The 20,017-nt window shown below is 49.8% G+C and overlaps 9 protein-coding genes across 9 annotated transcripts; 4 read left to right on the plus strand and 5 right to left on the minus strand.

Moving 5' to 3' along the window:
• Positions 1-1,547: 1,547 nt before the first annotated feature.
• Positions 1,548-1,916, plus strand: ARB_03990 (DUF636 domain protein; the record flags this gene model as incomplete). The annotated part of the gene is made up of 1 exon (XM_003017068.1): positions 1,548-1,916. The coding sequence occupies one exon, from the start codon at positions 1,548-1,550 to the stop codon at positions 1,914-1,916; it is 369 nt and encodes a 122-aa protein (XP_003017114.1).
• Positions 1,917-2,154: 238 nt separating this feature from the next.
• Positions 2,155-4,050, minus strand: ARB_03991 (uncharacterized protein; the record flags this gene model as incomplete). Its single annotated transcript, XM_003017069.1, has 3 exons — positions 2,155-3,011; positions 3,074-3,527; positions 3,598-4,050. The coding sequence occupies 3 exons, from the start codon at positions 4,048-4,050 to the stop codon at positions 2,155-2,157; spliced, it is 1,764 nt and encodes a 587-aa protein (XP_003017115.1).
• Positions 4,051-4,596: 546 nt separating this feature from the next.
• On the plus strand, positions 4,597-7,281 carry ARB_03992 (uncharacterized protein; the record flags this gene model as incomplete). The annotated part of the gene is made up of 1 exon (XM_003017070.1): positions 4,597-7,281. The coding sequence occupies one exon, from the start codon at positions 4,597-4,599 to the stop codon at positions 7,279-7,281; it is 2,685 nt and encodes an 894-aa protein (XP_003017116.1).
• A 237-nt stretch (positions 7,282-7,518) lies between these two features.
• On the minus strand, positions 7,519-8,605 carry ARB_03993 (uncharacterized protein; the record flags this gene model as incomplete). Its single annotated transcript, XM_003017071.1, has 2 exons — positions 7,519-7,893; positions 7,958-8,605. 2 exons carry the CDS (start codon positions 8,603-8,605, stop codon positions 7,519-7,521), a joined length of 1,023 nt encoding a protein of 340 aa, XP_003017117.1.
• A 1,347-nt stretch (positions 8,606-9,952) lies between these two features.
• ARB_03994 (uncharacterized protein) lies at positions 9,953-11,388 on the minus strand (the record flags this gene model as incomplete). Its single annotated transcript, XM_003017072.1, has 4 exons — positions 9,953-10,543; positions 10,626-10,953; positions 11,000-11,143; positions 11,186-11,388. 4 exons carry the CDS (start codon positions 11,386-11,388, stop codon positions 9,953-9,955), a joined length of 1,266 nt encoding a protein of 421 aa, XP_003017118.1.
• A 174-nt stretch (positions 11,389-11,562) lies between these two features.
• On the plus strand, positions 11,563-11,780 carry ARB_03995 (uncharacterized protein; the record flags this gene model as incomplete). Its single annotated transcript, XM_003017073.1, has 2 exons — positions 11,563-11,641; positions 11,698-11,780. The coding sequence occupies 2 exons, from the start codon at positions 11,563-11,565 to the stop codon at positions 11,778-11,780; spliced, it is 162 nt and encodes a 53-aa protein (XP_003017119.1).
• Positions 11,781-12,476: 696 nt separating this feature from the next.
• ARB_03996 (uncharacterized protein) lies at positions 12,477-14,472 on the plus strand (the record flags this gene model as incomplete). Its single annotated transcript, XM_003017074.1, has 2 exons — positions 12,477-12,609; positions 12,665-14,472. The coding sequence occupies 2 exons, from the start codon at positions 12,477-12,479 to the stop codon at positions 14,470-14,472; spliced, it is 1,941 nt and encodes a 646-aa protein (XP_003017120.1).
• An 806-nt stretch (positions 14,473-15,278) lies between these two features.
• ARB_03997 (uncharacterized protein) lies at positions 15,279-16,321 on the minus strand (the record flags this gene model as incomplete). Its single annotated transcript, XM_003017075.1, has 3 exons — positions 15,279-15,735; positions 15,789-16,099; positions 16,169-16,321. The coding sequence occupies 3 exons, from the start codon at positions 16,319-16,321 to the stop codon at positions 15,279-15,281; spliced, it is 921 nt and encodes a 306-aa protein (XP_003017121.1).
• A 1,563-nt stretch (positions 16,322-17,884) lies between these two features.
• On the minus strand, positions 17,885-19,518 carry ARB_03998 (uncharacterized protein; the record flags this gene model as incomplete). The annotated part of the gene is made up of 2 exons (XM_003017076.1): positions 17,885-19,270; positions 19,342-19,518. 2 exons carry the CDS (start codon positions 19,516-19,518, stop codon positions 17,885-17,887), a joined length of 1,563 nt encoding a protein of 520 aa, XP_003017122.1.
• Positions 19,519-20,017: the final 499 nt, after the last annotated feature.

The raw sequence follows: 20,017 nt of genomic DNA on the forward strand, positions 1-20,017 counted from the left end.
GTTCTTGCGGCGGAGGCATACAGCTAGGCCTTCTCAGCATCCAACATGTATGAAAGGCGTTAAGTGAAACTTCTCGGTGCATAGGTACCCAACACCCCTTACGCTTCTTTTCTGTCTATCGATAGCCAGCCAATTTAAGCAGCAATATATTAGTCCAGACACTCCCTAATACAACCCCTGTGCAAACAGGCCACTGCTAACCACTTTTATATGTTCGTTAGCTCAAACCATGTATCTACCTGGTAAAAATGGTCCAACTCGCTACTTACTCTACCCAATAATATCTAGCCACCTCACAACAGTATTCCAGGTGAAATCCTTCCCTGTTCTCTAGTTAGGTGAGTCACGGTTATTTGATGCATATAGCCGCTGTCATGTAAAAAGCAATAATATCCAACAGTTATGCAAGATCCTTGTGAGGATTCGGAAACACCAGCTACTAACTAAGTAACCGACAGGCAGCTAACCTATACATGAGACAGCTGCCTAAAGCTCCTGAATAGCTACATCGTCCATCTATATCCCATGTAATAACTAACAGTAGTTGGTTTGTCGAATAATTAGCTAGCTGACGTACCAACTGGCTTCAATAAGGAGTATTTGGATACTCCATAAGATTTTTCTAATGCATTGTTATGGGCGAGATATTTCAATGCCCCCATCTAAGATTGAGAATTCCGGCGGCTACAGGGTTTGTCGTTGAACCTTCTTCGCGGAGATAGCTAAGCAGCTGGAGCCTCAGTTCTCTTGGCATCCTCTCCACTTAACTAACTATCAGCGGGGCTGAACGGATAGACATCGCAGGCTGCCACTCGAGACCCTGCATTTCATGTCTATCAAGGAGCAGTTGTAGCCAGGGCTCCCAACGGCCGGCAGAACTGCCTACTTAGGCCCGGAGAGCATCATGTATAAAGCCCTTTTCGGTCAGAAGGTAACAATAATGCGCGTCCGGAGTAACCAACTAACTAACTACGTGGACTGGGGACCAAGTCTGCTCGAGATTTGGGGGCCAAGACGCGCGTCACAGGCACTGACTAATTATGTGTGTCTCAGGGGAGAGTAACTAATAGGTATTATCACTAGGTGTACGGAGTACACTCGATTAATATTATCCCAGGTGAAGTCATATATTTCTCGATGTATAGCAGTGACACTCAGCTTCAGCTATATAGAAGCGCCAATGCCAGGAAAACAGGTAACTAATGGATAACTAGCGAACAAGGGCTCAAGAAACAGGTGTATTATTAATCCTGGAGTCAGTTTGTTAGAAAATCCAGGCGGGATCTCGTATTCTCAACAATCAACTGCAGACTCTGTACGGAGTAGTTGACTTAAAATCCCACCAAACTAAAGACTTGATAAATTGGCATGAATAACTATTACCCCGGTCATTCCGTGAAAAGCAGGAGTTAGGAATCAAGGTCATACTCAGTCTGGGATAATAAAATAAAATAAAATAAAATACAATGGCATCTTCACCCATAGTACTGCAGGGCGGCTGTTGCTGCAAAAAGATACGCTACACTTCGACTGCACTGCCAAAATACATGTCCAATTGCTTCTGCATCACCTGCCGCAAGATATCCGGGGCTCCCTATGCAACTTTCGCCAGATTTCCTCGGAGCTCGATAACATGGCTGAACGAGCCTCCTAAATATTTCCGGTCCTCGAACTTTGCTAAGAGGGGTTTCTGTGGCGATTGTGGCTCGACTTTGACATACGAGCTGGACGAGAGACCGGAGAGTGTCTCCATAAGCCCTGGCTCCTTCGACGACTGGAGTGTTAAGGGGGAGCTCATGAAGCCCACCGATCATATCTTCCTAGGAGAAAAGGCTGTGTGGTTTGACGTTCCGAATGACGGGCTGAAGAGGTATACAGAAGATGATGAGGAGCCTGCAGCTGGAAATGCTTCCTGAGAAACTATTTTTGGTGGGACGTCGTTGCCTTTGGATTGGTCGATGCGTGGTTGGAGCTGTTTGGAAATATGTCCCATAATACGATGCTCAAAATAGCAGCCGGATTCATCACTCATCACATCCGCAGAAGATGTATAAAAAACTTGCAATTAAACTATTTGCGCCAGCTAGTACAATAATAGCACATAGTAGCTATGTCGGGACCTATAGACAAGCAGTGTTTTTTTTAAGCCGTTATCTAAAACGTACTGGCAGCCAGTCGACTGGCAGCATTTTTAGCATCGACTCGGTCGTCATCTTCCTCCATGATGGTTCCGCTGCGGGATCTTCTGCCTGTTCCGTGGATAGTTCCATTTACGTCATCATCAACCTCTGGCACCGGAGCCACGAAACTTCCGCTGATACTCCTGCTTAGACTGTCCCCACGACGAGCGACACCGCTCCATGCATCTCCCTTCGGGCCCTGGCTAGAAGCCAGGCTTGCTCGTCTAGCAGCTGGGTGGGACTCACGGCCTAAACGACTCAAACCTCCGGAAGAATCAATGGAGCGGATATCTGCACGAACACTCTCTAGCGTGCTCAAGGTTCTGCGTTCAGCCTCGATCTCTCGGAGAGTATATTCGCGGAGACTGAGTAGTAGATCGTTTGCGGTCCGATTGAACCAGCGGCGCTTCTCCTGTAGGAGGTTGTTAGTAACCCGCTGGGTTTTCTTTAATAAGTATTCCTCGTGGCCTCGAGCATCATCTAGGGCGCTTATGGCTTCGTCCACCTTATCAGGGCGTACGGAGGTGCTGGCTTTCAGGCGGTCTGCTGCGGCTCGCTTACTGCTAGCCGTTTGCTGCGCCTGAATCAATTCACGAAGTAGGATATGCCGATTCGTTAGTGTTTCCTTCACAATGAAAGCGTCCGACGAGTGGTAGTTCAGAGGATCGCCTAGAGTGGTGGCTTCAGCGGTTCCCTGAGCAGCATGGTAGTCTCCGGTGGTTTGAATAATTTTGCCGAGCTTCTTGTAGGCATTGGCAAGCCCAGCATGGGTCTCTTGAACATGCATTTGTCCAAGTTTGACTCCAAGGTCAGACTCCGCAAGAGCAAGTGCTATTCTCATAGTGGTTAGCGTTGTATAAATAATTGGTGATTTTCATCTCGAAGTTCCGTACCTCTTCTAGCCTTTACTACCCGGTCTACCTTCTGACCAGCCTCCATGGTCCCAAGGTAGAACAGCTTTACCACTGGACGTGCATCGTGCAGCTCTGGTGTATCATCAGGAGGTGGTGCAAATTGCTTTAGAACCTTCCGTCGTACGCCGGTGGCAGGCTGCTTCATCCGGACAACGGGGCTGTACCCAGAATCGCTCTCGACGAAAAGAATCATTTCGTCATCGACCATTAAAACATCATTGCTGCATACATAGTTGAGCCATCGTTGCATCGAAGCCTTAACGCGTACCTCGTCTTCTTCGGTACCAGCGCCAGCGGGAGTAAGCGGAGGGGGGACAGCAGGCACCAACGCCTCTGGATTAGACGATATTAGGTGATCTCCAAGCTTGATAAATTCAGAGTGAGTTCTCCGGACATCTCGGAACTGTGTAGTTCGGAACTTAGGGATATTCGTCTATTAAAGATGGAGTGGTCAGTCATGGCAACTTCACGATAATCAAGCTACCGCTCGGAGGGTAACATACGTGAACATCAAATCGAATTACAGGGTCTCTCTTCCCTGTGCGTTCCAGTGCCGTAACCTTAGCCTGTAGTTTATACTTAGGTGCATTTGGCCTAGCCTGCTGTCGAGCTCCGGTTTGATATCTCGATGGAGCCTGCGATCGTTGCTGTTGCTGCCTGTACTCCTGCTGATGTTGGCTGTCATGCCGGTATGCTGCTTGTGCCTCTGGAGAACCTACAGGATGAGAATCCGCAGGATGATCCGATACACCGGGAGAGTGAACTCTCTCGCCGCCTTCGCCGTTGTGCTGGTATGGTCCTTCTTGGTCGGTGGTATAGGGCGATTGATGCTGCGAGGGGAACGCTGGAGGGACGTCACTGCTGGCAGAAAATGGCCGTGCAGCTCGTGGAGAGGTAGAACCCCATGGTGACGAGTCGGTAGGATCAGGATCGTTAGTTATCGAGGAGTAGTCCATGCTGGCAGTTGCTGGACTGTTCAAGGTGGAGTAGTGGGCGTTGGATAAGTGTCGCGAACGACTCGGGGCCAGGGAATCAGGCAGTCACGCTGTCGAAGAACAAGTCTTTGCACTTTCGGATGAGAGTGTATACGGCGAAAGCCTCGTTTGCCCTTTTTTCTGCAGAGACTTGGGATCAAACCGCAGGTCAGAAGTTGATCTGGAGCTGGATGTTCAGTTGGTTGGTTAACTAACTAGTTATGCAGTTCGCGGCGTTGGAGAAAAGTGCGTGGTTGGTCCAGGTTCGCCGCCCTAGTCAGATGGCTATCAATCATCGCGAACTGCAAAATATCGTCACTTAAAGAATACAATATGGATGCATTGATATTGAAGGATTAAGTGCTGTTCTATTTATCCGGTGATATTATGATATAGCCAGGGAGGATTTCGACCTCAATTGACGCGGTAGTTAGTTACGGGTAACTAACCTGACTTGCTTTCAAGACTTGTTACCTTCGACCCTATACATGGACTGGAAGCCGGCGTCAACGCCGTGAGCCATTGGGTATGACTATAGCTGTGTTACCGCTAGGAACAACCTTCTCAAGGCGGTTCTTGCTGCCGACCTGTCGAGTTGGTGCATCAAAATGGCTATCTCGAGCATCCCTGCCGAGGAGATACTCGACAGCAGTGCCCGGTGGGAATGTGGAAGATCTCAATAGAACAAGAAACATTGGGATAATAGCGCATATTGATGCTGGGAAAACAACTACAACGGAACGAATGCTATACTATAGTGGTTTTACACGGAGAATCGGTGATGTGGATGATGGCTCTACCGTGACGGATTTCCTGCCAGCGGAGAGAGCTCGAGGTATCACTATTCAGTCCGCTGCAATTACTTTCCACTGGCCTCCGCAGCAAGAGGAATCATCCAACAGCTTAACCCTAGAAGATGTGGACAAGAAAGGATTACCGAGATCAGCTGTTTCCCATACGATTAACTTGATTGATACCCCTGGACATGCCGATTTTACGTTTGAGGTGCTACGGTCGCTTCGAATCCTGGATGGAGCTGTTTGTATTCTGGATGGAGTTGCTGGAGTTGAAGCGCAAACCGAGCAAGTTTGGCGTCAAGCATCGACATACGGCATCCCCAGGATCGCCTTTGTCAATAAACTGGACCGAGAAGGCGCTGCGTTTGGCAGGACTGTAAAGGAAATTGGTGCCCGGCTTGGAGGGTGGCCAGCAGTCTGTCAAATTCCCTGGTTCGAGGGAGGTGATGGTAAACTGCAGGGGGTTGGAGACGTTATCTCCCTGCAAGGACTGCTATGGGAACTTGGAGGGGATGGCAAAAAGATATCTGTCTCAAACCTATCTACCCTAGAACAGTCTGACAGACAATTTGCAGACGAGTTGAAAAAGGCCAGGATTGCACTGGTTGAGCTTCTGAGCGAGCATGACGATACTATGGTGGAAAACTTTTTGGAGCATGACGAAGACCATCTGGCGGTCAAGCCTATAGAGATCCTCGAGAGTCTCCGTCGCTGTCTACTGGGAGACATTAAAAATAAAATCATTCCCACGTTTGCAGGTGCCAGCTTCAGAAATATCGGTGTTCAGCCGCTACTTGATGCAGTAGTGAACTTACTTCCGAGTCCATTGGAGCGGCCGGATCCAGAGATTAGCATCAATAACGTCAGATGCGGGTTGAATGAATACCTTGAAGGGAAAGCTATGGTAGGAACCTCATCAGGCAGCCAAAAGGGGAAGAAGGGAGTGGTCCCGAGGTCAAAACCGGCAACATCTCTTCAAAAGCTTGAAGCTTGCGCACTAGCTTTCAAGGTCGTTAGTGACGCAAAGAGAGGCGTCCTTGTTTATGCGCGCATTTATTCGGGGATACTGCATAGGAATGCATTGCTATTCAACACAAACCTCCAGATCTCTGAGCGAGTTCCTCGTCTCCTCAAGATGTACGCTTCAGACGCTGTTGAACAAGAATCTGTATCTGCTGGCCATATCGCCGTCTTTGTCGGGTTGAAATATGCTCGGACGGGAGACACACTGATTTCATACGCTGGAAACAAGCAGAGTCCGCCTGAGCCCTTAAACACATTACAGCTGCGCCCTATCAATGTTCCTCCTCCTGTGTTTTTCTCCAGTGTTGAACCTCATAGTCTCAGCGAGGAGAAGAACCTACAGACTTGCCTAGCACTCCTTTTACGAGAAGACCCTAGTTTGCGAGTTACGCTAGATGAAGATTCTGGCCAAACTCTGCTCAGTGGCATGGGTGAGCTTCATCTTGAAATTGCCCGTGATAGACTAGTAGGCGACTTCAAGGCAAAGGCGTCTATGGGGAACATTGAAATTGGGTATCGTGAATGCATCACCGGGACATCTTCAACGACCTCGAAGGTATTCGATAAAGAAATTGCCGGGAGAAAGGGAAAGGCAGGTTGCGAAGCTATTGTGGAACCCCTTGCTGAAGAGCAAGAACCGCAGCAAAACAGAGATGACCATGTCTACACACAAACTGTGGATGGCAACCGGATCACTATTCAACTGCCCAACATAGGAGAAAAGAAAGGTAAACAGGCAGACGATATGTTTCCAGCACATTTGTCGATTGACATAGTTAAAAATGCCCTTCTTGCGGGAGGCCTGGCTGCCCTCGCCCGTGGACCAAAGTACCAATTCCCCCTTCATGGCGTTTACGTGAAACTAAGGTTCGACCTCGAACAACATCTCTTTGGGACCGAGACAACTGCGTCCGCCATTTCGGCGGCAGCAAGACTTGCTACTCAATCTGCGCTGAGGGAAGTGTCTTCTTCATCAGGTCTGATGGAACCCGTCATGAATGTCTCGATCAGTGTTCAGGAATCAGCGCTAGGTTCGGTAGTACATGATATCTCATCGTCGCGCGGAGGACATGTCGTTTCACTTGACGATGACGCTTCTTCTTCCTCATCTACGGAGTCAGAGGAATCGAACACCGTTGATGTGTCCAAGATATATGCTCCGAGAGATCCATTCGAGCCCTCGTCCAACCAGAGTGTGTCGGCATCCTTATCAGCAACAAACCAGTCTAGAACTATATCTGCAAAAGTCCCGTTGAAGGAAATGGTGGGATATTTGAAACACTTAAGGAGTATTACTGGCGGAAGAGGGACTTTCGTCATGAGCGTTGATAGATTTGAGAAGATGGGCAGCCAGAGAGAGAAGGCTATATTGGCTGAGATCCGAGGGATATAGCAGATGCTGGAAATATATGGGATTTGTAAGATATCTAAGAAATGTAAATGTACGATGTAGCAAGAATATAGAGCGTTTGATAGAAGAATTCACCATCAATGCATAAACCAGCCGCCCAACTGAAATGAACAAGGAAAAGTAGTCATTATATCCGATATATATGAGCGAAAAAGAAAAAATGTTCGTTATATGCAAATCATCGATCCCCCAACCCTCTAGATATCTAGCGCGCTTAACCTACCAATTATCATCCCATCCATCATCCTTTGACACCGACGAGGAAGTAGGCTTGATAGAGTTCGAATCATTCTTCTTCATCGTTCCAGTGCCGATAGCTCCCGAGCCGGAGGAAGAGCCAGCACCATGCCTTTGCCTATCCCTCTCATCTCCAAGAGCAGCAAAGCTGTCCCAGAAATCTTTTCGCTCAGGTTCAAACCCTCTGGATGAAGCTGATGCAGAGCCTGTTGTACGATGAGGGCCGCCAGCTGGACCATCACTTCCTTCTACGAAGCGATTGAATGAGTCTGCGGCTGTACGGGTGCCGGTCTGTATGTTCCGGCCGACTTCTGTAGCAGCAAGACGAGCCTGGGCTGCGAGATCTGATTCCGCAAGCTATGAAGTTACAGTCAGTAAGCAGTGGCTAGGAAAAGAAAAAGGAAAAAGGTAGAATACGCACTGTCTTTGCAGCGGGTTGAATATATGTATCGTTCACGGTCTTCGCACTCCTTCCAACGGTAGTAGTGAACCATCCGAATCCCTTCGTCAACGCCGCAACAGGATCGGATTGGAAATCATCCAATCCTGGAATCCCACCTGCACCACCACCGGACCTTGACGAGGATGAGTCTACTGGCATCCCTCCGCCGAAACCGGTATACTTCCCGCCCTCAGAGGGAGGCAAGCCTTCCGATCTCGAGGCATTGACACCTCCCATCTTCGCAAAATACGCCTCATTCTGTTCCTTTTTGCTTAGTTGCCCGGTAGCAGATTTCGATCTGGAAAGTGGTTCTCGCGAATCATTCCCAAACCCTCTGGGCGTCGTAGTGTTTGACCGTGACAACCCACCACCTGGCAATTTGTCTGTGGCGCTTTTCTTCTTAACTTCCGTCTTCGGCACAGGCACGTATTCCCTCCCTTCGACTTTGGCGGATAATCTCTCCTTCCACTCCTCGCCTACCTCGCCGCTATACCGTTCTTTCACGGTGGAGTCCTCGAAGGTCCGGCCCTCTGCGAGCGTGAGTGAATGTGCGTCGAAGAACTGTTTCCAGGGCTCGTTGCCTCCGTTCTCCATGCGTTGGATCTCAGCGAGTTTGAAGGCGTCCATGGTTATGCTGCGGACAAAGGAGATGTGGACTCCTAGGCCGCGATGGATGCCGGCGCAATTGAGACATATGAACGTTCCGAATTTAGGTGATGCCTGGAAGCAGTGAATGCAGATATCATGTTAGAAGCAGTCTTTGTATGTGCTTTCGTTTGGAAAAATGCAGCGGTGGCCAGGAGTTCAGCAAGGGACAGAGATGGTTATCATACCCATTGCGGGGAGGGAGCGCCACAGTCGCAACATCGATCGTTCCCGTTGGTTTTCTGGATGATCTGGAGCTATATTTTACAATCAACAGTGTTGCCGTCAGTCTAGTCCTTTGTATTCCATGGCGTAGATAAGGGCGTGGGAGAAGGGTGTTATGTGTGCCGTGCAGTGTGAGGTTGGGCGCATAACTACCTTACTCCTTGTCTCTGGGTCGACTTCCCACAGCTTCGACATGGTGAACCGACACCTCTTCAATGGCAGAGCCAGACACAATCAGAATACGGAGTATAAGTGAAGACGGCGGTTAGGAGCGAGCGTTGGCAGAGTGAAGCTGGAGTTGGTGTAAGTTGGCTGCAGGTTGGCGCTTGGGAGTCCCGTTTCTTCGCGCAGGCAGCCTCTCACAGTGGGACGGGAAGACTCCACTCGAACCGACGGAGACAAAGGCCGTTGGAAGCCTTGGTGCCCTCGTAGTGCGGCGTGGAGAATCCGGAGAGGGCTGCTGTAGTTGCGGCTAGCAGTTAGGAGATCCTCGAGGGAGCCGTCCGTGTTGTCTCTGCAGGATTTTGGCTGCCGTTCGCTAACTATGTGGCTTGATCGAAAGGAGCAACGCACACGACAGTCGGGCGCATAGCATACACGGACTACGGGGTGAGAAGAGAAATTCATCAGAAAAATAAAAGAAAAGACTGCAAGGAAAACGAGCAAGTGATATATAATAGATCCATAAATTCGTTTCCTTAATCGAAATTTTTGTGTCTAAAATACATCATAAAGCGGCTGGGGGAACAGCCATTGGGGGAGTGAGAAAGAGAGGATAGGATATAGGTGTCGGGTTGATCAACTCGCAAGCGAGATGATACGGTGGTCGACCTTCCAAACAGGCGGCTCGATGGGATACCGTGTTGACGGTGGCCCGAAGGAGCTGCTAAGAATGCCAAACATGGATCGGTACTTTGAATTTTTTTAGTGCTATTTGTGTGTTGCGTGATAATATTTTTTTTTTTCGAGGTAGGATATTGATCAGATAAGCAATGCCGAATACTTCCAAAGACTCATCCAGTCTGTAGACACGAGACTGCTGGACCTCTCTGATTTTGCTCAAAGAGTGAGTTTTTGTGTGTGTGTGTTTTTGTGTGTGTTGTTTTAAGCGGTGGTCGGGGCAGCGGCAGCCTCGGAAGAGTCAGCAGCAGGAGCGTCAGCTGGTTCATCAGCCTGGCCCTCTGGGACTTCGTCTTCCTTTCCGGGGCTGTCGATGGCGACCTTGACAGCGATCTCACGACCATTGACGTCCTTACCGTGCATCTCCTGGACGGCCTTCGCCTGGAGGTCCTCGGATCCAAGGGTAACGAAACCGAAGCCACGGCCCTTGCGGGCTTCACCGCGGGCCTGGAGCTTCTTGACCATGAAGTGGGGGATGGGGCGGAGGGCGATCTTGGAGGAAACTGGCTCGTAGGCAGCAAAGAGCTCTTTCAACTGTTCGGGGGTCAGCATACGGCACGAGAACAGGCCTTTGGAATGGAGAGCTGGTGGACTTACGCCTTCCTCAGTAAGATCGTACGGGAGGTTGGCAACCATGACCTTGGTCTTGGAAGGAATGCCATCCTCTGGAGGGCCACGGCGGACACGAGGACGACGGCCCTTTTGCTCCTGGGCCTCTCCCTCGGTGTTGGTGACTTCGTTCAGGCCAGCCTGCTCGGCAGACTCACCTTCAGGAGCGTGGCCATCTTCAGTCTTCTAGAAATAACAACACTCGTAAGCGAAAAAAAGTACAGAAACAAAGAGGGTAGAACAAAAGACCGGTGTAGAAAAAACGTACACGTCCGCCACGACCAAGACGGCCGCCACGGCCACGACCCCGGCCACGTCCGCGGCCACGGTTGGAGGACCTCTTGCGTCCCTCTGTGCCACTGGTGCCCTCGTTGCCGCTGGCACCAGCCTCCTTGTCCTTCTGCTCCTTCTGCTCCTTCAGTTGCTTCTGCTCATCGGGCTTGCGAGCAAGCTGGACGGAGACCTTGCGCTCGAGGATTTCCTTGCCGGTCAGAGCAGCAATGGCATCCTGAGCCTCCTGAGCGGTGGCAAGGTCGACAAAGGCATAGCCAACAGGGCGGTCAGTGCGAGGATTCACAGGGATGGAGGTGCTCTCCCTATATCACTGCTGTTAGCAGGCGGCCAGAGAGAAAAATAATAAACTTAACAAGGTAGAGAGGGCGCCGGGCGGACAAGCGGACAAGCGGTCGACCGAGCAAGTGCCCAACCAGCTGGGAAAAAGAGACGAGGGAGCACAACACAGCAAATTCCCACAGTGTAAGTAGCTGCCGCCTGCTCTCCTCTCGCCTGCTCGCTTGTGCCCGCCCCCTGACGTAGGGCGAGACTCACACACTGAAGCCCTGGAAGAAGTCCTTGAGTTCCCCCTCGGTGGTCGCATAGGCGAGGTTCCCAATGTACAAACGGCGGCCCTCGTCTGCGCTGATGGCGGACGGGTCTGGGTTGGCAGCGGCAGCAGCCGGGGCAGCGCCGTTGGCCTCGTTGACGGTGACGGAGGCCATGGTATCGGCAAGTTCATTGACAGCAGAAGACATGATCGTTCGCTTGGTTGAGAGGACTTTGCGGTGATGTCGAAGTTGAATGGCAAAAGCTGCCTCCTTGGGGACTTGAAGAGGGGGGATGGAAGGGTCGCTTGGTGCCCTAGATACTGAGAAACGGAGATCCGAGAGATGAGATGTTGTGCTTGTCCTATCTTGAGTCTGGTTGAGATGGAAGAAGAAGAAGCAGAAGGAAGAAGAAGAAGAAGAAGAAAAAGAAAAGAAGCAGAAAAGAAAAAGAAAGCCGGAGGTTGGAAAAGGAGGAGGCTAGCCGCTTTGGGATAAAACGACGTCGAAATAAAGTAGCCACACAGAGACTTGATATCAACAACAACAACAACAACATCGACATCACCTACAGATATAAAGAGGAAGAAGATGAGATATAAAAGAGAAGAAGAAGATGATGATGATATTAATATAAAAGGAGATACAGAGACCTAGTAGTATCTACTAGGAAGATGGTGGAGTTGGTAATTATAGCTCAAGGTGGCAAGATGGCAGCAAAGAGACTGCAGTAGACAGCAGCAAGGCCTGCGGGTAGATGGTATTACATCTATCTATTTTACTGTGACTATTGTCTGTCTATAGATCTATAGATATATATGATATCTATCTGTGTTTGTTTGGCTCGTCACTACCTGTGTGCTCTATCAATACCCTAGTGTGTTGCTATCACTATAGAACACTAAGCATCAAAGATACACCTCAATGCTCAATACTATATACCACATATATATAACTGAGTGACTCACTAGCTACTAGAGTGTTCCGCTATGTCTGCTAGCCCTTGTCCTGCTGTGAAAATTCTTCACAATAGGACACTTAACAACACTAGACTAACAATGGACTGACAGGCTCTGCTGTGTTGCCAGCCGCCCCTTTATCAAGCAGCTAAAAGAGGCTGGGACTGGAATTTTTTCTTTCCTCATCTTCCTCTCTCTTCTTCATCCTTTTCATCCTCCTAATATCCTCCGTTCTACCTTTCCGTTTGCAGCAAGAGCTACATTTGACAGCCAGAAGGCAGCCATCCAGCTTCAAAAGCCCAGCATCAGCAGACTACCAGATATCCATCCACCGAAGACATGTCTCGGTGCCACTACTACGTAGTGGACGACGACGAGGACGATGACGTCCAGATTGTCGGGGTCAACTCGTTGAACCCCGAGGCTGCTCCCGGGCCTCAGCTGGGCGAGTATCGTCTCGATGCTCCAAGATGTAAGCTCCAAGATTCCCTGTATATAGCAGAAGATCTGATACTGATTGTTTGCAGCGTTTTACCAGGGCACCAGCTACCTCAGCCAGCCCTTCTACACGGGCTTGGCCGCCCACGAGATGCTGGCAACGTCGGCTGCTGGCCTTGGAGGGGTGGCTCCTCTGATTCCCTTCCCGGCCGCCTCCTACCAGTCTTTCTCCGGGCAGCTTTCAGCTGCAGAGTCCGTCTCTGCTGGCCAATTCTTCCCCCCTGCCGCCCAGACTGGCCACATTGTTGACTTGGGCTCTGTTGCTGCCTCTGAGGCTGCCCCTATCTCCGAATCTCCTGCCGCCTCCGCCTCCGCCTCCGGATCATCCTCGTCCTTGTCCTCTTCATCAACTTCTTCCTATGGACAGGCTACTCGCTCCGATTACGAGCTTGACCCTACCTCAAGTCAGACCCAGACAGCACCTGCTCCAGTCCTCGCAACTATCCATGAACAGTCTCCTACCGGCGATACAGTCGGTCGATCTGCTTGGTCTGGCATAGCATATGGCAATATTCTCAAAATTCTGATCGGCCCTAGAAACTGCGACACCACAACCAATCCTGATCAGTTCCCTCCATCTTTCTTCAGTGATCTTGCAAGCACAATTGTTTCGAGCTTTCCTTACGAGGACTTTGCTTATAAGCACCGCTGCACTGTCGACGAAGTCAACCATGCTCTTGTTGCACAGGTTGTAGCTCCTTTAATTCAATGTCACTCAGTCGACAAAAAGCAGATGGCAGATACTGCCAATGATATCTACAACCGTTGGGTCCCTAGTGATTATCAGTACCACGATCAGCATGCCAGCCCAAGCTCTCAGGCTATCGTTACCACACCCAATCTCTCTGAGCCTCATGAGACATCAGCTAGTGAAAAGTGTCCTTCTCCTCAGCTCACCCGTGAGGAAACTTTAGAATATGCTCGTGTTCTCCTCGAGGGCATTGCCGACTATGCTTTTGGCACTAATAATGATACCCAAGCTCAAAATAACGCTGTCCCCCAGGCCCAGACTGTTGGTACTCCCAAACCTGTCCCAACCTCCAATATTCAGGCCCCCTCCGAAGTTGAACCTGTTAATAAGAACGAGCATATCTTCACCACTCCATCTCCCCCTCGTTCTCAAACTAAGGATACCAATTCATCGCGCCGGCCCATGAAGCATGCAAAGTCTCCTTCTTGCCTTACGCGTGTGTCATCTTCCACCTCCTCTTCTACTCATTCAGCCCCTATAAAACCCAAGCGTCGATACGAGGACATTGCCGACCCTGAGTCTCCATCTCCTCAGAACCAACTATCTCGCAATGAACGTGAAGACACTCCTCGCCCGACTAAAAAGGCTAAGCCTGACTTCAACTGCCCCCCACCATCTCCTAAAGCCTGCGAGAAACAGAGTCATCCCTCACTTCCAAAGCTGCAAAACAGCGAGAAAGCCAAGAAGATGGATGTTTGCCCAGCAAAGCCTCACACCTATGTTCCTCTTACTGATGAAACTCGCATTAAACGCCAACGAGTTACCGTCGACCCATTCGGCAAATTCAAAAAGGTCTCTCCTTACCTAGAGCCTAATAGGAACTACACCAACATTCTACTCGAACGCGGCGTTCCACTTGAAAACCACCCACGTACTAAGCGCCCCTTAACCGAGCGTGATATTGAGACTATCAAGAAGGGACAGAAGAACTTCTTTAAGTACGCCATGAAGCTTCAGTGCGAACATATGGATCGTTTAGGCCTCCCACATCCAATTCCCAGGGAGCACCTAATTGATGAAGGTGAAGATGAAGCTTCTGCCCCTGAAGACTTTTACCACTGGGACGATGAAGGTTTCGATGACTAGACTATATCATGTCTTACCTTTCTCCCTTATTTCAACATTTCCTAGTTTACTGGTTTACTTTGATTTCGTTTGGTGGCTGTTTACTGTTTATTGGCTTGTTATGAAAAAGGAAGAAAATGGCTGGAAGAAAAAAATCCTGTATTATGACTTGAACTGTGCCTGTACCATACCTGATGATTTCTTTGCTTCTTTCTTCCGCTTTTTGTACTTTACTTGATGTTCGTTCGTTTGTACATTATGGGTTTTGACCACTGACCAAGAATGAATTCGATCGATGACTACGCTTCGTTCATGCAAAATGGCAAAGTAAAAAGCAAGAATTGAGACTTGGACATAAAATCCAAGGTTAGTCTCCCGTACGATCTTCATCATTTCAAATTATATAAATGAACAAGGACTTCACAGGGGTATAACAGGCTTGAAACCAAAAAAAGGAGAAATCAGGCATCTCATTCCGGGCCAGCAGTACATAAAAATAGCCAGCGTTCTAGTAGCATAGCATCTCTCTTGCAAGGAAACAGGAAAGGGAGAAAAGATCATATATAGGAAATCCATTGAGCACAGCGCCTCCCAATTCATGAGTCCCCTCCTATTTCCCGTCATTGTTGAGCAGAGTAAAGCAATGTATAGGAGAAAAACAGGTCATATGAAAACAGAAAAACCAGATACATACGCTTGGTAGGTAGAAGGTATTACTTCCAAATTTTTATAGAAACACAGAGATCAAAAAGAGAAAAATTGAGAGAGGGGGGAAAATAAGCTGGACAAACCTGTACATAACGAACTAAAGGGCGAGAATGGGAGTTTTATCGGTTATAGGAGTAGTCGCCGGAGACTTCTGATCGGTGCCCACCGTATGCCCCTCCGTAGCTGGTGTCATAATCACTCAATGAACTGCCTGCTGGTGGGATAGGACTTAATCTAGGCGGCAGACTGCTGACATTAGACGCAGTAGGGTCGTAAGAAGGCGGAGGACGATGGCTGCCGTGGGGCCCCAAATCGTCTACCTCGCTGTTATGTAGAAGTGCGTAGGCGTCCTCGTCATTTTGGCGGGATGGAGGTCCGCCGTGGTACCGGCCGGTCCGGGACTCGGCGTCTCTGTCGTCGTCATCGTCGAAGTCGTGTGGTGCTGCGTTTGAGGAGAACGCTGCTTGAGCGTGGGCTGCAAAGGTAGGGTCCGAACCGTCGTAGGGCATTGTTCCTGTCCGTCGGTATTCCATCACGCTTCGTAGAGAGATCAGGGTGGTGCCAATGAAGATTAGACTGGAAACTCGTTAGTGGTGCATTCCCTTTTGCATATCAAGCAATACACTTACAAGACAAGCACAGCCAGGATAGTTGTTCCAGTGCTTAGTCTGCACTTGGCCGGACTTCCAAAGGCGAAGACATCACATCCGGACTTCTTGCCCTTGTCCTTGTCGTCCTTGTTCTTATCGTTGTCTTTGTCTTTCTCACCCTGAGCTACCCCCGTCCCGACATATGTTGCCGTAGCTATCCAGGCCGCAAACCAGAGCAGGGTGAAGAGACCGTCGATGAACGCAAAGGCAAAGACGTTTCCGAATTTCCTGAGGCGCGGCCACATGGGCACTGCCGTCAGGTATATGAGCCCGGGGATGCTGACCCAGCACTAACCACAGCCCAGCGTCAGTACTCCATCTACAGCTTTCAATCCCCAGAAACAGAGCGCCAAACGTACCAGGATGAAGTAGTAGACCGTCCTGCCATCGGTCTTGCCTGGCTGTGTGAACACTGCAATTGTCATCGCCCATGCTAGGAATATTATGAATGCCTGGAATCCATGTATGATGCTCTTTGTCCGCGAGTTGGTGAAATCTGGTAGGCTCAGCATCTCTCCCCTTGTATCCTCTGTCTATCGTCTGTCTATCCGCAGCGGCTCGAGGTGTGTATATGGCGTATCTTCTGCTGTGTCTGTCTCCCGGCCGTGGTAGATATCTAGTGGTTGCTGTTGTTTACGCAAGTAAATAGTGACGGAGGCAAAATAAACAGGCCAGAACCTCGGCCAAACAAACGAAGATGCTAAACGAGAGAAGGTAACGACGCAGAAGCAGACAAGGCAGCGCTTTTTATTCGGTGCGTATATCAGTGCTCGATAGGCAGGCAGCTGGCGCTGGACTGATAGACAGGCAGACTTGGGGCTGAGCGAGCGTGGAGGAAGAAAAACAACACTTGCATCTTGCCTGCGAGCACCTTGGCGCAGTTACAGTCTCCATAGTGACGGCCCGAGACAGCCACAACCACGCAGCAAGTGAACTATCGACAGCGACAGCGACGACATGCACAGTTGCAGCAGCAGCAGGACGATCGGACGCAGGCATGGGACGAGCACCCCGTTCATAGTCATCCACGGATAGCAAGCAGGAGGACCGTTCAGCCCCCGCCGGCCAGGAACAAACAGTTGCGTGTATAACTACCAGATAACCAGCTAACTACCCCGAAGTGGCTGCGCTGCGCCTACGAGAGCGAGGTTGACGACGCTGTGGCTGACCGGATTGCTTCTGCTTCCGCTAAAAATAGGACCCTGGCGCTTCGTATCTCCACAGGCAGAAGGGTTGATGCCTAGGCGGACGGATGGGCGAGGATTCATTCAGCTGTGCAGTTACTCCATTCCATGTCTAGGGCCGAGGGACAGCGGTGGTTGATGGGAAGTTGGGCGACAAGACGGCTGCTGCAGCGTGATAAAGGCATGGCCCTGACGTCCTGGCCTGGCACTGGTCAACTGGGTCAACTCTACTGGCCTGCTTGTGGGCGTAGATGGCTGGTTATGGCTTGTTTGGCCTTTCTGGCATGATAGCTGATACCCCATCGGATGATCAGCATCAAACGGCCAGCTGCGTCTAGTTAACTAAGTTAACCAGCAGTTATGGACGTTCTTTACTCTCGGCATAGAAGTTGACTACTATACCCCTTGTCTGGTGGATGCCCTGCGCCCTACAGCCAACTGCAAACTTGACCTCCACAGCTTTGGATTAAAAAGCCTGGTGCGGCCGCTAGATCAACTGCAAGATATAGATCCCCTACGAGTACTCTATTGCTACTTGTCCTCGGTTATACTGTATCGGTGACGCACTTTTCGGCATCTACGAAGGAGGGCTTGGAGAGATGGATAAGGTAGCGAGTGCCATGTTGTGGAATATACCCCTGTTAGATCCAGGACCTCGCAAATCAGACATTCAATGCTATACAGAGATGACTAGCTAAGTCAGTATGGCGGACTGAATGGGCCATCGGGTCTCTCCCTTAAGTCTGCCCCCTGAGTATACTGGGATGGAATATTCAGAACTGCACAAGCGCGTACCCTCGAAAGGCATTAATCTTTATTGAAGTTTAACTCATTAAAATCGCTAGTTAGTCTATTCAAAACCCATGTGCTTCCTTTGGTCTAGTTATATACTTAAATGCTCATGCTAGGGCGCCCGATGGAATAATCAATCATACCGTGACGATCTAAGCAGCGGCTCAATCTCTCTTGAATTGCAGCCTTGATACTAAAAAGCTCTTCTCGGGTCCGTCCACCGAATATCAGCTGCGCAGTAGAGTTGTTCGGCAGGGACTCTGTAGCCGCGGCGACAATAACTTGTCCTTTGCTAATGAACGGAGCTAGAAGGGTATAAACATCCGGCGATTTCCCCTCATAATGGAAGCTCTGAGCCTGAGCCAAAGGCAGCCCTCGTTCCTTCATGAAATGGTTTGAAAGTAAGCATACAACGAAACCACCTGTTAACCGCGCATTGAGATCAACAACCACCGTCCGGTTGCTATGCGCATCAATAATGACATCTATCCCTGCCCATCCGACATAGGAGCCGATCAGGGTGCGAGCAACAGCATTGATGGTATCCATTAATTGCTCCTGGATCTGCTTCTGTGATCGATAGTCAATCACTGCGCCCGCCCAGCGTCCCGACTGGGTGAAGAGCTGCTCTGTGGCTCCTAGGAAAGTCACAGTGGAACTCGCATTGGACGGGCCAGCCGCGCCCACGAAGAAGTTCACTGAATAATGGGGTCGCGTGGAGTGTATGAACTCCGATATCTGGACGTCAGGAACCCCCCGGTCTTGGTATTCTGCCATGGCAGTAAGCATCTCTTGTCTCTGGTCCTCCCTGGTGACAATCCATGTTCCTCGACTCCCGCTGCAACGACGCAGTTTGACAACAAACGGCAGCGGCCTTGTCGAGAGGACCGAGGCGCTTAGATCCTCGCCCTGCAGCGGGGCCATCTGTAGATCAGGAGTCGGAATGGTGGGATGTAAAAGGAAGCGTTTGTCGTTGATCTCATACGCGAAATCAGGGTGGACCAAAGTGTCATACTCGAGCATATATGACTTTGGTCGATAGTACCATAACTTCTTCCCCCGGGTAACTCGTCGCAACTCATCTTGTACGTTATGCTTGTTCAGATCTATATAGTGGATTTGTGGTCGTTGATTCGCGGGGAGAGGCGACAAAAGTCGGTCAATGTTCGCCGGAAGATTGGCAGGGCGGTATAGGTATACGTCAATCGGGCCGATCCCCAGCAAGAACTTGACCGTCTTGTAAGCCAGGACAAGCGTTCGGAATCGTTCGAGTCCTTCGTCCGTATGGTTGCTCGAAAAGCCAACATCTTCATCCTGGATATAGACGGTTTCGCGAAGAATCTGTGGATGGATATCGACGTGGGTATAGCCATTGTATATGTCTAGGACTATGGAGTCCGAGACACCATGTTCGCGGAAAAGGCCGGCCAGAGTATTGTCCAACGTTATTGATGGAGATTTCTGCGCGTCGAAAAGAGACAATGCCTAGGGAGAGTGTTGCTTGTCAATCTCTAACTGATCAGTTATTTTCCGCAGGGCACAAATGGTGGTAATACCGTTGATAGCTTGGAAGTGGGTTGAGTTATCAGTCCCCCCGGAATAATCTCAAAGACAAGGAGGGACAGAAAGCGTCCCACGATGAAAACCTCGTTTTTAATGGAAAAGAATATTAAAACAATCGGGAATAGTAAACCATAACGGAGAATATTCGTCTTATTCGTCTTCACAGACATGACTCTGGAGGAACGGGGAGAGAGAGAGAGAGAGAGAGAGAAGCTGAAAAGTGCGGGAAGAAATCAAGACTGGGGTTGAATTCTCACGAATTGAACATACCCGGCGCACTAGCTATGGCGGCGGACTCTTATACAAAACTGCCATTCCGATTAAGCCACTAAGCCCCTTAAAACCTCTTGGGAGCTGAAAAAAAGGTGAAGGATATGGGGTTGGATCTCAGAAGACCCCCCCTGGGCAGTTTTAGGCTTGGACACAGCCCATTGCTGCAGAAGCCGCAGGGAAAAGCAGTTCTTATAGCCTAATCTTCATCAATAATGGTCGGGCTTGTTGGCCCAACTTATAAATGTACAAACCGGATGCGTGTACGAAGTATGTTTTCGCAAGGTAACCAGCGACACGGAACGCTGCTGTCATCGGTACTCTGTATGCTTAACCAAGGCCCAGTCACCTCTCGCCCGTTACTTAGTCTGGACGAGCAGAGATTTTTCATCCGAGATT

Source organism: Trichophyton benhamiae (genome assembly GCF_000151125.1).
Source record: "Trichophyton benhamiae CBS 112371 chromosome Unknown contig01293.0, whole genome shotgun sequence".
Classification (NCBI taxonomy): domain Eukaryota; kingdom Fungi; phylum Ascomycota; class Eurotiomycetes; order Onygenales; family Arthrodermataceae; genus Trichophyton; species Trichophyton benhamiae.